General features: G+C 45.1%; 1 protein-coding gene and 1 non-coding gene across 2 annotated transcripts; one reads left to right on the forward strand and one right to left on the reverse strand.

Annotated features, from left to right (window-relative positions):
* Positions 1-416: 416 nt before the first annotated feature.
* On the reverse strand, positions 417-13,147 carry FAM83A (family with sequence similarity 83 member A). Its single transcript, XM_071553038.1, has 5 exons — positions 12,687-13,147; positions 12,013-12,601; positions 9,061-9,228; positions 7,464-7,588; positions 417-2,579 (listed from the first exon to the last, which is right to left on the reverse strand). Exons 2-5 carry the CDS (start codon positions 12,565-12,567, stop codon positions 2,033-2,035), a joined length of 1,395 nt encoding a protein of 464 aa, XP_071409139.1. The 5' UTR covers positions 12,568-12,601; positions 12,687-13,147; the 3' UTR covers positions 417-2,032.
* Positions 13,148-14,614: 1,467 nt separating this feature from the next.
* Positions 14,615-14,687, forward strand: TRNAM-CAU (transfer RNA methionine (anticodon CAU)). Its single transcript has one exon. It is a non-coding gene; the product is annotated as a tRNA-Met (tRNA).
* The last annotated feature ends 445 nt before the right edge of the window (positions 14,688-15,132 follow it).

Below are 15,132 nucleotides of genomic sequence, written 5' to 3' on the forward strand. Positions count from 1 at the left end.
TAACTTTCACAGTGGCCCTTCTGGATTATTAGCTTGACTCTTACCTACTTTTCATTAGCTGTGTTCTCCAGAACTTCTGTAGGTTAACTATCTTGCCCCAGATAGATAAGAGCTCCTTCATGGATTTCATGGGTCATGGCCTGAGGAACTTAAGGTTTCAGAGGCAGCAGTCTTCAAACTTCTTCCCATATCCCCCTCTGAACCACCCCCAGCTGGGCCACAACAAGATCAGTGAACTGAACCACATTTAGAAGAAAAATCTTAATTAGGCTGGTGGGACACCTTAATTCTGTTCCTGCTGATTTCAGAAGAAACAAAATGTGTTTCCTCTTCACCTGGGCTCTGAGACTCATTCAGCTCTTGGAAGACAGTGAGGTGCACAAGTCAAGAGAATATGAAGAAACAAAATGATTCTCAGAGGGACTTTAGTGAAAGTCTCTTTTATTTGAATGATTGCTATATTCAGACAATTAAGTAGTCATAGGAACGGAGATCACATTTCCCTTCTTCCCAAGGAATCAAAAAATGCTGCTATGTACAGAATTTACAATTATATGCAATAGTTTGTTCTAGACTCCAGAATTGACCTGTTAAAACATCCATACTGAAGCTAGAGCAGGATATCTCCATCCTGTACCTTTCATAATGTTCTTTACACTTTCCTGGTATGCTTCCAAAATGATTGCTTTTCCAAGGATGAGTAATTTTCCTCACCTGAGATCTTGCTGCTGCATACACTTTTCATCATCCACAGCTTCCATAATTAAATTGTATTCCGTTCTGAGCAGGTGAGACGTCAGGGAAAACAGGCCAGATGTGCAAGTGTGTTTAGGTTTCTGTTTTCTGTTGGAGTCAGATGAAAGATGATACAAAGAAGTTGTGAAAAAAATAATCTACTGATAAAATGTATTAGGCGTCTTGGTCACTTTGGTTGGAAATGCTTTGTTTCAGAAATTTTCTTTTGCTTACAGAAGTGTCCTTTGTTTTCATGGATTATTTGGCAGAGTTCTTCTGGTTTGGTTCAAGCTGATGAACCTCTGCCACCCTTTGTAACTGCAGTCCATGGGCACTACAGACACCCAGTTTCTCTTTAACAATTAGAAACCTTGAAGAACTCAGAAGTAAAGCATCATTATCTCTAACTTCATGATCAATCGAATGACCAGGGAGAGATTTTCTTAGATCTATGTGCTCTTGAATTGAATTAGAACTCAGTCTTTAAGTGTTACTAGTAGGACTTTGCTTCTTTAACTCAGCTTCATTTTCCAGTCTGAATCTACACAGCTGCTCCAACAATAAGGAAAGTTGCTCTGAGCTGGTAGGATTGGAGGGTTGTAACCAAGTGTGCTGGAACACCCCTGTGTTGCTAACAAGTGGAAGTGAGCATGTGGCGGATGCAAGGTGTCTTCTGTAAGTGGGACTGTTGGTCTTGGTCCATGTCATGGGTAGCAGGCCTCTTCTGAGAATTCCTGAGAACAGACATCCTCGCTGTGCAGCTCACAGGGAGGGAGCTCTGAGAAAGTGCTGTGGCAGGACCTCCCTGCCAGCCCAAAGAGAGTCCTCCTAAATCAAGATTAAGGTGTGATGACAGCAGGAAGGCTGCCTGCTGCTGCTGGCATCACCTCTGTTTGGCACAAAATAGCAGCCTTCAGTCTCCTTATGCAAGTGCATAAACTGTACAGTAGTAAACTGTGCCTTGCCCCCTTTCAGTTCCCTGGACATGAGAAGAACAGTTACTGTACTCCTGCTACACAAACGTGCCACCATGGGCAGGTGATAGGCAGCAGCACGTGTTGCACTGTGAGCAACATTATTTAGACATGTTCTTCATGGGATCACGACACACCTGAGATTCACACATTAGCAGGCTTGGCTTTTTAATTAGGGAAATGAAGCATCTGTAAGCAACAAAACAAGAGGCTTGAAATCATCCTCATTTTGTATTATACAGAATTTCTATATTCATCAGTACACAAGCGATTGCTAAACAGGTCCTCCCTATGTTGACTTGCATTTCCAAACAAGGTGGTTATTATGCAAACAGGTTAGCTTTGTGGAGGCATCTCCAGGGTGAGTTTAACCCTGTCCTGTTTGGTTCCTCTTGCCTAAGTCTCATAGGTCTGTAAATGTTCATGTTGTTATACGGAACTGTGGCGTTTTCGGCCATGTAGTGTGGCTGATAGTAGTTAGCCTGGATGGCCTTCTGTGGAGGGGGCGGCGTGAACGAGACATAGCTGTGGAAGGAATTAACCCGATGGAGGGGTGACTGGGGGCTGAAGTTGCTGTTGAATATGAGAGTTCGTGAGTTTTGCTTGGTTTGGTGGGTGCTGCCAGCTGAGAGGCTGCTGAAGGGATCGGAAAGAGTGTTGGCACTTTCCTCATCGCTGTAGGGGAGGCTGCGCTGGGTGGCCCAGCTCCTGCTGAACAGGAAGGGCATGGAGCGAGGCGGGGACTTCGGGCCCCTCACAGGCTTGGACAGCGCGTACAGGTGCCGGAACTCCTCATCAAACAGCTCCACAACTTGACCTGTGAACTTGGAGAGGAGGTTGCGGTGAACCTGCCCACATAACCATGTGAAGCTGGAAGAAGAGACAAGGTAAGGGTTAGTGATAACGCCGGCTGTGAGGAACCAGAGATCCCTGCAGGGGTGATGTGAAAGGCAAATGTGTTTTATTACTGAAGCTTCTTGTCTAAACACAGGATGAAGATGCTGTCGCAGATGAATTTGAGGTCAGTTCACATCAGTGCTCCTTGACTTGGATCAATCTTTGTTATTGCAGCTGCCTCCAAAACCTTCAAGAAACCTTGTAAAGTTATGCAACCTCCTAAAGGGAGTTCTGATCCAGATCCACTGCAGGACTAAATGTCAGATACAATACCCAAGGTTTAGGTGTCTGTTCCACGGAAATGGGGTTAGACTCCTCTTTGGAACATTTCTCCGACGCACAATGCTTAAATTCAGGTCTTACCAGGTCTTATTTACACATGCATAAATTGTACCTCGTACCCTTCAGAATGCTGTGCCAATTGGTAATGCTCACACACTCAAAACTGGCATAAAAAAGACTAGTGAAAAATAACCAACCTTTGTTTTCATTTTGCCATAATATTTCTGCATTGGTCAAGAGAAACACATAAAACCCCAGCCTCTCTGTCATGTATCACACCCACAAAACAAACCACCACACCTGACAAATGCTTTCTTCACTACATGGAAAATTAAATTATAAATATTTCCTACAGCCTTTCTAAAAATATACATACTACTTTGCTATAAAGTAAGGATGAAATACCACAATAGTTTCCATTCTGGTAGTCCAGTGACACAACTTAGGATAACCCATACCTTTTAAATGATTTTTCTTTTATGTGCTTCCCTAATGCACTCAGCAAACATAAATTCTTGCTTTTACAAAACCACAAGCCAGCTTGCCTGTGCTGTGCAGGCTGCCATGTCTGAGCAGCAACAGCACCAAGAAAATGAGCACAGTTGAGAGAATAAAGTGTAATTACTCCCTGAGCTGACCAGGGCTTGAGCTGTGCAGCAGAGGATACAGAGCAGTGTTGCAATTGAACCTGAGGTTATTCTGTGATGGCAAAACTGTCATGGTCATTGCTGCGTGACTTTATTAGCTACATTGGATTTGCACAAGGATTGCTGAGAGTCAGATTTGGCTGTAGGTGTGTGCATTTAAAATCTTGTTCATGTCATGTTTTGGCAAAACTCCTGTAAATCTCAGTGGGACAGACAGCCTGAGCTGATGCTAAGGGAGTACAGACAACTTACATCTGCCTGTCCAGAGCATTCCTAAAGAGGGTTGGTTTGAGGGCATACAGTGGTTCTATCCTGTTGCTTCAGGAGCAAGGAGAGGAGTGAAGAAATCCATAGTTCAATGCCACCAGGCAGCCCTACAATATGTACTGTATGTTTTATGACTGGACATGAAAACACACAGTAAGTTACTGGAATACAGGCACTTCTCATCCACTTCGTGCAAATCATTCTAAATATGGACAAAACCTTGGGAGCCAAGGTAAAGAACACTGTAAGCTAACTCCCTGCTGTGTGTGTAACATCTGCTGTGTGAGCTCAACATTACCTTTATTCACTACACAATGCTATCTAAACTTTTGCATGTCCGTCATCTAACTGTTAAGGAGACAGTAAGTCAGGAATAAATACAAAAACACATACAGTCTAGGATATCTACACTGAAGGTTACAAACTCATGAAAGGGCTGAGGTGTAAAGTGGTAGGTTTATGTGCTGGAGATACATCTAGTTTATAAAAGAAAATTTAGACAGAAATAAACATCAATTACATTTGTAAGTGGCTTTCAAAAGCCAAACAAAATCAGAGGAAAAAACTGTTCTGCCCAATTTTGATAATTTACTCTCACATGTAACTTCATGGAGTACATGACAGAGAGATACTAATTTGTGGCTCTTTGATCTTATCTGTAACCCTTGTAAACAGAAAGTAGGATCCAAAGATCCTCCAGTAACTGATGGCAAATGGGTCAGCTGTAAAGTTACAAGGTGAGACCTATGTGATTTTAGACAAATATTTGTGGTCACAGCAATGTACATTCTGTGTACTTTGCTGAAGAAGAAAGCAGAGCTTGACTTAAGGACTTAACAGGTTTTGATTGACTTAATTCTAAGAGGAAATTAATTGTCTAGGTTTTAGGCCCTGTTTTGCTCCTTAGTTCACCATTCCAAGCGCTATTTTGGGAAAGGCTCAGAGAAGTCTTTGCCACTATCTGCCCAGAGGAATCATTTTTCTACCAGGCTTCTGAGTGAGACCCATCAGGAAGGAGAGAAAGCACAAAGAAATTTGCTTGGGGCCAACACTGTATCACAAATTCAGTCTTTAATAGATACTTCTAAGCCATCCTGCCAGACTGTCCCACAACTTATGGCCTGTTCTTGGATCCTCTCATATATGATTGTCTGATTTAAAATCCACTTCACCTGTTCAGTATTGCACTTGTTTTATAATGAGTGTTCCCTCTGCATTGCTGCACTGCAGTTCATTAGGGATGCTCTCATCCCCCTGTTTGCAGCACTGCAGCAACGTGCAGCATTTCATGGAATCTGAAAAAGCAGGAAGGACTGGGGCTTTCAGCTGAGCTCAGATCTGAAATAACGTACACGTTAGTGTTGCCTGCTGTGGGATAACGTGGGTATGAGAAACCTGCCCACCTGAACTGATGCTCTTGGCAAAGCACACCCATGGTAGTTGTTAGATACTGGCTCAGAAGAGGCCAGTGCCTTTCAGATTGGCAGCCAGGGAGACACTGACCTGGCCCTGAGGATCAAGTTCTGTGCTTTCTGCTGTTTTCATTTTGCCTTCTTTAGGAGCACTGCGTTCATGCACTATCTAATTTCAAATTCATTTTAAAAAAATGGAATAGCAGTTATCATAGCATGAGGTAGAGTAACACAAAGATGGCAAAAAGAAATACTGTATCCTAACGCCACACCATAAACACTGGTAATAAAAATTGAAAGTAAAACTGCGACTTAAAACACTTAATCATCCCTGCACTTGTGCTGATATATGTGAAAGAGCCTTCAGAAGTTTCTCAGCTCTCGTCTGCCCTGTGTAGCAGGACCACACTTATTTACACTGATCCAAACAATGTTTTTTTAACATGGTTTTAAAAACTGCACCAGAGCATCAGATGCCAAAGACTCAGTGGTGGTTCTTTTGCCTTTAACTAGTTGTCAGCTTCAGTCCTCTTTGTTGTCTACTAGGCAAATAATATTTTGTCCCCAAATACTTTGGGAAACTTGTGAGCCAGGGTCCCTTTTAGAGCAGTATGTCCTGAAGGGCTATTTTACTTCCTCAGCCTGTTCCCCCACATTACAATATCATGCAGTGCACAGCACTTAAATGAAATTTGCTGTTATAAGATCTTTTGTATTAGTTTTAAGATCTCTTCCAATGTGACTCCCAACAAATGTATTGCAGAAGAGTTTTTGTTTTATTCAACATCACTTTTGTTTATACCTAAAGAGGTTGGTGGATAAAGTTCAGGCATAACAGAATTCTTTTAGATCAATAAAGCAACAGCAGAAAATGACACATACTGATAGCCAGCTATAACCCCTGTGAATCAGCAAACTCGTGCTGAGTGTGCTGAAGTTAAATAGTTTATAGATTTGTACCTCACCACTCTCTTGTTTTCTTGTTTGCTGCTGGATAGGGGATTATGTGCTTTGACAAGGCTCTTAAGGTTAGTAGATATTGCAACAGCAGAAGAGAAAGGCAGAAGTGACTGCACAGGACTTTGAGGCGTTGTTGTTTTGGTTTTGGGTTTTTTTTAGCATTGAAAGAATAGCCAAAAGGAAGATCCTTGGCTAAAGAAAATAAAACTTGCTCTGTCCTTCTACATCTCCTTCACTTCTACTCTCTATATAAATCTGCTACTGCATTTCTACACATTGTTGGTGAGGGATTAAAAACTACCTGAAGGAACAAGAAAACCAAAGAGTGGTCAATAAAAACCCTGAGTGTCCACTCATTTTTGTCTGATGGTTTGCTTGGAAAAGGAATGAAAATTGGATGCCTGTCTCTGGGGCCATCTGAGCTCCTGCAAGCCATCCTCACAAATTCAGCTTTACCTTTGTTACCGTAGTTATGTAATCTTCCTTGTGGCATGATTTTATCAGACCAGAAGCATTTAAGCTTCCAAATCATAAACTCGGATTAAGAAAAACAATCACATCCTTTTAATTAAATAATCACCTCTTGTACTTTTTTATCTGGATTTCTAGTCATTTGTGAAGCTTATCTATGTAGCCATGATGCTTAGGAACTTCAGTTATTTGATACAAACTCAGGGTCTCCTGAATTTCCCTGACAGGAGGATCTAGGATCTTAATTAAAACCCCAGTTGTTGAGATGCCACATCCTCTACCTGAAATAATTATAGCAGCATAAAAAAAAAGGTATAGCAGTCATGTAGATATATAGTACCTACCTATTAATGAAACACAAGCAAAAACAATGAGTCTCTGAAGAATTTCTGTTTTAGCTTTAATCACTAAATGTGTCATATGGAGAATAAATCCTCAGATAAGCTGAGTGACATATGCTACATTAAGGGATCCCGAGGGAGATGGAAATGTATCCTGAGAATCCAAACAATGAAGAAAGCATAATATTAAGCTGTACACATTTCTAGTTCTGCTGCAGGGCTGAACCAGCAAAGTTGTTTACATTTGTTGCTGAACATTTAAATTAAATTAAAAACCATGCTCCATAAAGAACTAATACCCATTTTAAAGCAAGTTAAATGGATTTTTGAAAAATGGCACATATTCGGAAACATGAGGGGGTTTTTGTTACACAAAAACTTCTTACTCGTACAAAAATTGCCATGGCACTTTTTTGTGAAGTAACATTAAAAATCATAAAAGAGTACCTAGACATGAACTGCGATGGCTTATCTCACCTGTAAGATCCAGAGAGCACGTATCTCCAGTCCGAGATAAGAAATTTTTCTTTTATTTGTCCTGAAAATTTCCTGCCTGATTTGGCACAGTAAACCTCTCCAGTAACACTGCGGACTGAAATATTCTGTAAATAAAAATAAAATTGAGTGAATGACATTTTTTCAAAATCAAAAATTAGAAGTGAAGAGTCCTTTCCCCCCACTGCCTTTAGTTCTTCACATCCCCAATGTTGGATTTCTTCATGGACTCTCTGATGTGGTATTGGAAGGTTTGTGTCTAGAGGAGACCTAGCCAAGGTCTTTCACTTGCCACAGGATTCACTTGTTCCACTTGGGATATAAACCTGCATGCAATCTCATGCAGATGGAGCTGTGCTGGATGACTGACACCATCACAACTAAAATGAGTACAGAATGTATCTGTAGCTGAGACCAGCCTGTTGCGTCCACTGACTCCCCAGCCCCAATTTGCTCCAGCTGTGAGCTCTCTTGTTTTACGCGGGCCATGGCAAAATATAGCAGGGAAAAATCTCTGCTCCTCTAATTCATCTGGGACTCTGTGGACACGTGCCGCTCTTCTGGAGCAGCCCAGACAATTGCTATCCTTCAGGATCAGATGCAAGTACATATGTCAGTTTGGCCCATGTGATGCTCTGCACTGTCCTTGTACCTGAGCAAATGCATTTCAGACTCCCCAGGCACCTGGACCTGACTCTGCTGCCACACAAACACTTTGCAGAATCAAGGCCTTAGTAAAGGAGTAGCACCAAGGGTTTGACTCTCACACTGTGAAAGCCTGTGTACTAGAGCTGCATACTCACACTAAATAGCACAGGCTTGTTCTTTCTTAGGAGTGGTGGGTTATGGACATGTGAACACTTACAAACATGCCTTATTAACTTCAGTTTCTTTATATACACAGGGTGGAATTCAGCTGTTGGAAAACAGGTGTCTGGTGCATGTGAAATGTCCTCAGGGCTCCCATGTGCCACACGGTTGCCGTTCCAGAGGTCTGTTGCCTCTGTACTATCACCCATCCCATGGAGATGCCACAGGTGCCCTACAGCATCTCAAGCAACAACTGAAATGATCCTTAGGAGTTTTTGTTAAAGCCAGTTCCCTCTGAAAGACATGAAGGTGGATTAAGCTAACAGACAACTAAATTTGAGGTGTTATCTTTAAAACAGAGCTTTAACATGTTTCATCAGGCACCACCCAGTGCAACCGAGGTATTGCCATACAAAAGTTTTGTGCACCTTCTCCCTGTGGCTGCCAGTCCACAGCTGCTGCAGAGCTATTAAACAGAAGCTGCTGTAATGCTTATGTCAGACAACTCCACTAGTAGACTTAAGCTCTGTTTTAAGACTTCAGGGCCCTGATTAGTTTCATCTAGGGACCTAATGGAAATGCCTTACCTTCCCATAATATCCATGGGAAAATGTAGGCATCTTCAGAGAGGAATTAGGTGTGCTAATGCTACCTCAGGTGATCTTTAATTAGAAGGTGGATGGACCCTAGCATAACCATGCTTCTAGCTCAGAGTGCCTGAAGTTAGGCAGATGAATCTGAGCCTAAGAGCTTCACAGAGACACAGTACCTTGAAGAGATCCTCCGAAATTTGCAACTTGTCACACATCTCCGAGAAGAGATTTATACTGCCGTGATCAAGCAACAGGTAGACAAACACCATGCGCTTGTTAGCTGCCTCCAGGAGGTCACAAAGGATCTCAGTGTCTGTAAACACATCCATCACGATAGCTAGCACCTTGGGAAAAAAAGCAGAGGCATTAGCAGAGTCAATTTACATAACTTTCAGGTTGCTCATGAGGCCACTGACATGTAGTTTATTTGTTTAAAAACAAATTCCAACAAACACAAATATTTAGAGATACATGTGGATATTTGCTCTGGTTTTCTCCCTAGGTGCCTGACTCAGTAAATCAAAGAGACACGATGCTTCATTGTTTTATTGCTCATGTAAAACCAATATAACATGCAACATAAAACCCAAGATGATGCACAAATTTGTAGGTGAGACTTCAGCACTAGGAATGCTAATCGGAGAATAATAAAGACATAGCTAAGACACCATAGCCCTTGCCAAACAACTGACTGGTTGTCCTAGGTCAGGAGCATTCAGCAACAATCACTGGATGATGCTTTCTCTGTTATGATTTACACCTGGAACGGTCCTGGCTTTAAATCCTCACTCTGTTGTTGGTGGTGTGGCAATAGACTTCAACAGCTCCATCTGTTGCTTTTTTAAAATACTGATTTATAAACTAACTGTTTAAATTTAACCATACACTCATGCTTCCCAATTCACAGCTGGCAGACCAGTGTGTAGAAGTCCCAGGACTGGGCATAAAAGCCTCAGCAGCTATTTAAAAGCGCAGCCTGCAGCCAGTGTGGATTAAGGGAACTGTAAATGTGACATAAAACCAGTTCCACAATCCAGTCTCTGTGCTCAGTGTTGGACACAGCTTCATGAAGGTGCTGGTCTTGATTGACATCAGCTGTTGCGCAGGGAAAGGGTCACTCCCCAGGGCAGTTCAGCCCAGCTAATACCTGAAATCTTCAGGAGGTGCCTGTTTCTCTACTTGATAACTGTGCTCACACAATACCATCTTCAATCAAAATAAACCTTACAGTATATCTGTAGATCTGTCTTACTAATTGCTCCCAACTTGCACTGTCTTACACCAAAGCCCATGCCCACACCTAACAAGAAGCTTATTTCCTTCACCACCATGAGGAAATCCTACAAGACTAAGCACATCCTGTGCAGCCACCATCTTCTTCAGGCAGGTCAAACTACTTACGGAGCAGTGAGGATCCCACACCTTTCTCCTGCTGCCAAAGCAGGTGCTTCAGAAAGGGCCTTGCCACTATGAGGTAAGTGGCACAATTATGTCCAATATCTCACATTACAATTACTGTTACGACTTCTGGTCTTTTCAAAGGGCACAATGCTGATCCAGCCTCACTGTAGCTCCAGACCACTCTTTCTAGTACTGCTTTTTCAGCAGATGTTCCCAGTTTATATTTCTGTACCTGACTTCCCTCTCTTACTTGTAGTACTTCTCGCTTCTTTAGCCTGAATTTCATTTTATGATTTCCACCAATGTGTTAAGATTATAGTACCACTTGCCAATCCTTTGCAGTTTGATATAATTCACAGTGTCCTTATTCTGTTGTTTAAGTTGTTAATGCATATATCAAGTGCTAGAGTATCTGGGATGGACTCTTCTCAGATGCTAATTAATAAATGTTGCCATTGGAAAACTGCACTCAAAAAGCAGTTGACAAATTTATACTGCAAGTGTTGCTTCAGCACCCTCTTCTAATGTAAATTAGATAATTAAGAAAGTCAAGTGAACCATGGATTTATTTTATGTTTCCCAGTTTTTCCACTACAAGTTTTCTCCTCTTGGGACCGAAAATTTGTCTGGGTTGATATTTTACCTGATGATTCTTTTATTATTGAAGGGACATTTCTTCTGTTTCTGCATCTTTCTGATGCCCCCAACTCAAAATGACAGATTTATAATTTTCCTGATGTGGTAAGCACTTGCAGGCTTTGACAGAGCAGTTGCCAACGGGGATCCTTCTCCCCTGCCATTACACTCCGTGTTATCAGGCCCAGCACTTGCCCTTGCAGGGGAATAACAAAGCGGAAGAATCCTGTGACTCCAGGGGGCTCTGCAGCAGCACTACAGCCTGGTTTCATTCCTGACCATTTCCCTGTGAAACTGCTGGTGCTGTCTGGAATTTATACAAGAGAAAAACTTCTGGATGATGGTAAACACAGCCCTGAAATACCAATTTTTTCCCCAGGAAAACGAGAGATGCCAGAACACACGACAGAGGCTTTTTGTCCCACTCTAGTTGCTCACCTTCTGGTTTCCTGGAGCGTGGGCACCTGGCTTGTGGCTGGCACCTCTCTGCAGCCCCTGTCACCTCTGTGTAGTCAGGGGCATCATCTGCACCTTTCCCACATGCCAAATTACGCTGAAGAGCCTCCATGTGGAGCCCACATGATGTTTTTAGTGATACTGGCAACATATTAGAGATGAAAGGTCTCTTTTCTGCATAATTTCCTTCCTTTGGGGATGGATGCTGGCGTACCAGGCATACTTGCCTTTCTCCAGCCTCCCCTTGAATAATTCCTAATGGCTGAGAGTTCACTTAGGCTTAATTCTCATTAATGGTGCAGTGGTCTGAACAAAGCAAACCATCCTGCTGGGGCTGCACGAGGCAGGGCAGAGCCCAGCTGCCCCTTCTACAGCATATTTGATCTGCTGGGTTAATGGGAGGTTAGAAGAGGGAATGCTTTAAGTCACCAACATAAAAAGGTGTTGGTGTGAGTACAAAAAAAAGAAAAGAAGCACTGACTGTGTTCAACAACAGGCTCTTTATAGCCACTTTCTAGAGCAAAGCTACATGGCAACACACAAGGCTGCCTTGGATCAAGCACCATGTTCACTTGATCTTTTTAAGAGCGAGAAGACAATTGAGTGCAGAGGGAACGGCAATTCTCTCCCCATACCTGAGTGGTCTTGTTGATGTACCGGCGTATGATGTCTCTAATGTTGCTATTCTTCTCTGTTTGGAAATACACAGTGGCAGTAGATTTTTCCTTCAAATAGGGCTTCTCTGCTGTAATCCATGTGTGCAGCAGAGCTGGCTCGCTGCTGTCAGAAATGGTGGGGAAGTAGGTCCCTGAAGGGAGTGACCCAGCATCGTTCCCGTCAGCAGTTGGCGACTCCTGTGCATAATAGGACTCCCTGGCATTATCCTTGATATACTGAGCTTCCACGGAGGAGAGGAAATCCACCTCGCCCTCTTTGCTTAGAGTTTCGAGGTAAGAGTCTGTCCCACCATCAAGGAAGGCGTCGGTGGCCAACCTTATGCTTTCGTTGTGGCTGAAATCCACTTTGGTCAGCTTCGAGGACTGGCTCTTGATATCCTCCAGCCTTTTCCTTATCTTGCCCATGTGTCTGGGGTGGTTCATGGCTCTGTGTCGAAGCAGCCGATCTGCTGGGCAGGCACCATGCATATGTGTGGGACAGGCAGTGCAATCATCCTTGTTTGAGGACTGCATTCTGGCATGAAATCGCCTTGGCTGAATGAATTAACTGTGAATAAAAATAAAGAGATCTTAGTACCGCAGGCAAATTCACACTCCCTGAATTCGTCCGTACAATTATCTTCAAAACAAACCTGAAGCTTGCTTCTCAGGTGGTGTACTCCAGCACCAATCTGTTTCCAGGTGGGACACAAGTGCAAAGCTGAATTAGGTTGCTTATCTGAGAGGCACCCTCCTCAGCCCCAGGGCATACGAAGGATTCCAGTTCAATTTACCACGGCCGTCCGATTCGATTGTATTTCCCTTCCTGTCGCATCCTGTGAAATATGAGTGAGGAAAGCACTCAAGCAAAAGCAGGTAGGCTCCCAAGCATCATTGCACAATATTCAAAACACCTTGAGGCTTCTCTGTCTTCCCATAGCATTCGTTAGGGAGTAAAAACAGCTCTGGTGTTGAACAGGAACAGAGACAGCAGCCATGTCCATGGCTTCAGAACAGCAAAGTGTCATGGGCTCTGGTCTGCACCTACATGCTGCCAGGCAGGCTCAAAAATAGATGTGAACTTCGTCACTGCGCCCCATCTCTAGTATGGTGCTATTACCACATACGATTCACTCATCTGTTTCTTTAAAGCTTTGTGACTACGCCATCCTATTAAAAGAAAAATACCCCTTCCCAAACATCCTGAGTATTATGTGGAGGGAGGGTTGTGAGCTGGCCTCAAAGCATCGAAATACAAACACTCATCACTTGATTGTGCACATTTAGGGCTGTTTGGTTGGTTTCTTTTTTTTTTTTTCCAGGCTGCATCTTCTGGAGTCACGTTGTCCCGGTGCCACTCACTGCTGTGTCATTAGCAGGATGGAGGCGCAGATTCGGAGCAGGGTGTCAGGCCAGGCCCTCGGGGGAGCCGGGCTGGCTGGTCTGACCAAGGAGAAGCAGGGTGGGAAGGGACCTGCCCGAGGTCTCCGCACATACCTGTGTGCGTGCCTGTGTGCAGGGGCACGTGTGACACAGTTTTCTCACGCGGGCTGGGCTTGCCCTTGCTCTGCGCTCCCTGTATCCGCACCCACGTGCCGCAGCTCCAGAGGGAGCGCTCAGGACCGCGGGGTTGCGCCAGTCGGGTCTCCTGGATGGGGTGCGGCTGCTGGGGGCATCTGAGCAGGGAGAGGGTCCTGCCGGCCCGGCCCCGGGAGCACAGGTGTCTTCAGGGGTGCAGAGAGTCACAGGCCTAGTTTGTCAGCGCAGCTTTCCAGGTTCTGCATCCGTGTCTATGTCAGATGCTTTATGGGGTTAAAAAATAATATATATATATATATAATTACACTTAAAGATGAGACAAATACACGAAAAGATAAAAGGGTATGAAATGGTTCGGATTTCAGTCCCGAGCCACGGAGGGCCGGGCACACCCACGTGTGTCCGAGCAGAGGCGGCGGTGGGGCCGTGCTGAGCTCCCGGGGATTGTAAAACCTGCACCGGCCCCGCCCCAACATCCGCCCGCACTGCCAGACGCGGCCACAGCTCGCTAATTACCCCCTGACCTGCGCTGCGCAATTAGACCGAAAATGATGCCACCTAATTACCGCGACACGCAGGACTGTGCCCTGCCACCGCCGACCGGGGCAAGGGACATTACTGCCCGCCCCGGCTTGTGTCCCTCCCTGTCAGCCCAGGGTCTCTCCTTGTCAGCCCGGGGTCCCTCCCTGCCAGCCCAGGATCTCTCCCTGTCATCCCTGGGGTCCCTCCCCGTCACCCAGTGTCTCTCCCTTGTCACCCTGGTCCCTACATGCCCACGGCGGGGCTCCACACTGCCACCATGGGCCCCACACTGTCACCCCAGCGAAGACCCACTGTCACCCCGTGGTCTCACGTTGTCACTCGGATGCCCCACACGCCCAGCACAGTTTGCCCCCGGCGGGGGCGGTGGGGGGTAAGAAGGGCCAGGCCGGGCCGGGCCGGGCCGTCCCGTGCCAGGTCCTCCCGCAGCGCCCCCGGGGCGAGGCCGCCGGCGCGGACCTGGACAGGGTCCGGAGCCGGCCCGGAGGAGCTACGTTCAGCCGCCTCGTTAGCGCAGTAGGTAGCGCGTCAGTCTCATAATCTGAAGGTCGTGAGTTCGATCCTCACACGGGGCAAAGGCGGGCAGCTCTTTTTGTTCAGCACGGCGCTGCTCTGACCCCTCTCGGTGTGTCGTGACTGTCGTGATTTACGAAGCTGTAGTTCCAGTTCCGTCTCTCCTGGCTGCGGGCTAATGGGAGTGACTTACCCGATTGGTCTGCGTTTTGTGAGAGGGCTCTTTGCCCCCGAGCTGCCTGCGGGCCCGCACGGGGATTTGGGGGAACGGGGAGTGAGTCCTGCAGGGCCCTGGGCACACCCAGGGTCAGGCTGGGGAGCTGCTCTGGAGGCACGGCAGGGCACTGGGGCCTGCTGGCATTTAGTTTGTCACCTTAAACATAGAAATAGTCCTATGTAAACTCTAAGACAATAATCACAACAAGGCAATTTTTCTCATGTACTCGCTGCCGTTGCCTCCCAGATGAGCCTCACTTGTTGCATTTTTCTCCCTTTGGAAAGGAGCGA

Source organism: Pithys albifrons, chromosome 4 (assembly GCF_047495875.1).
Source record: "Pithys albifrons albifrons isolate INPA30051 chromosome 4, PitAlb_v1, whole genome shotgun sequence".
Classification (NCBI taxonomy): Eukaryota; Metazoa; Chordata; class Aves; order Passeriformes; family Thamnophilidae; genus Pithys; species Pithys albifrons.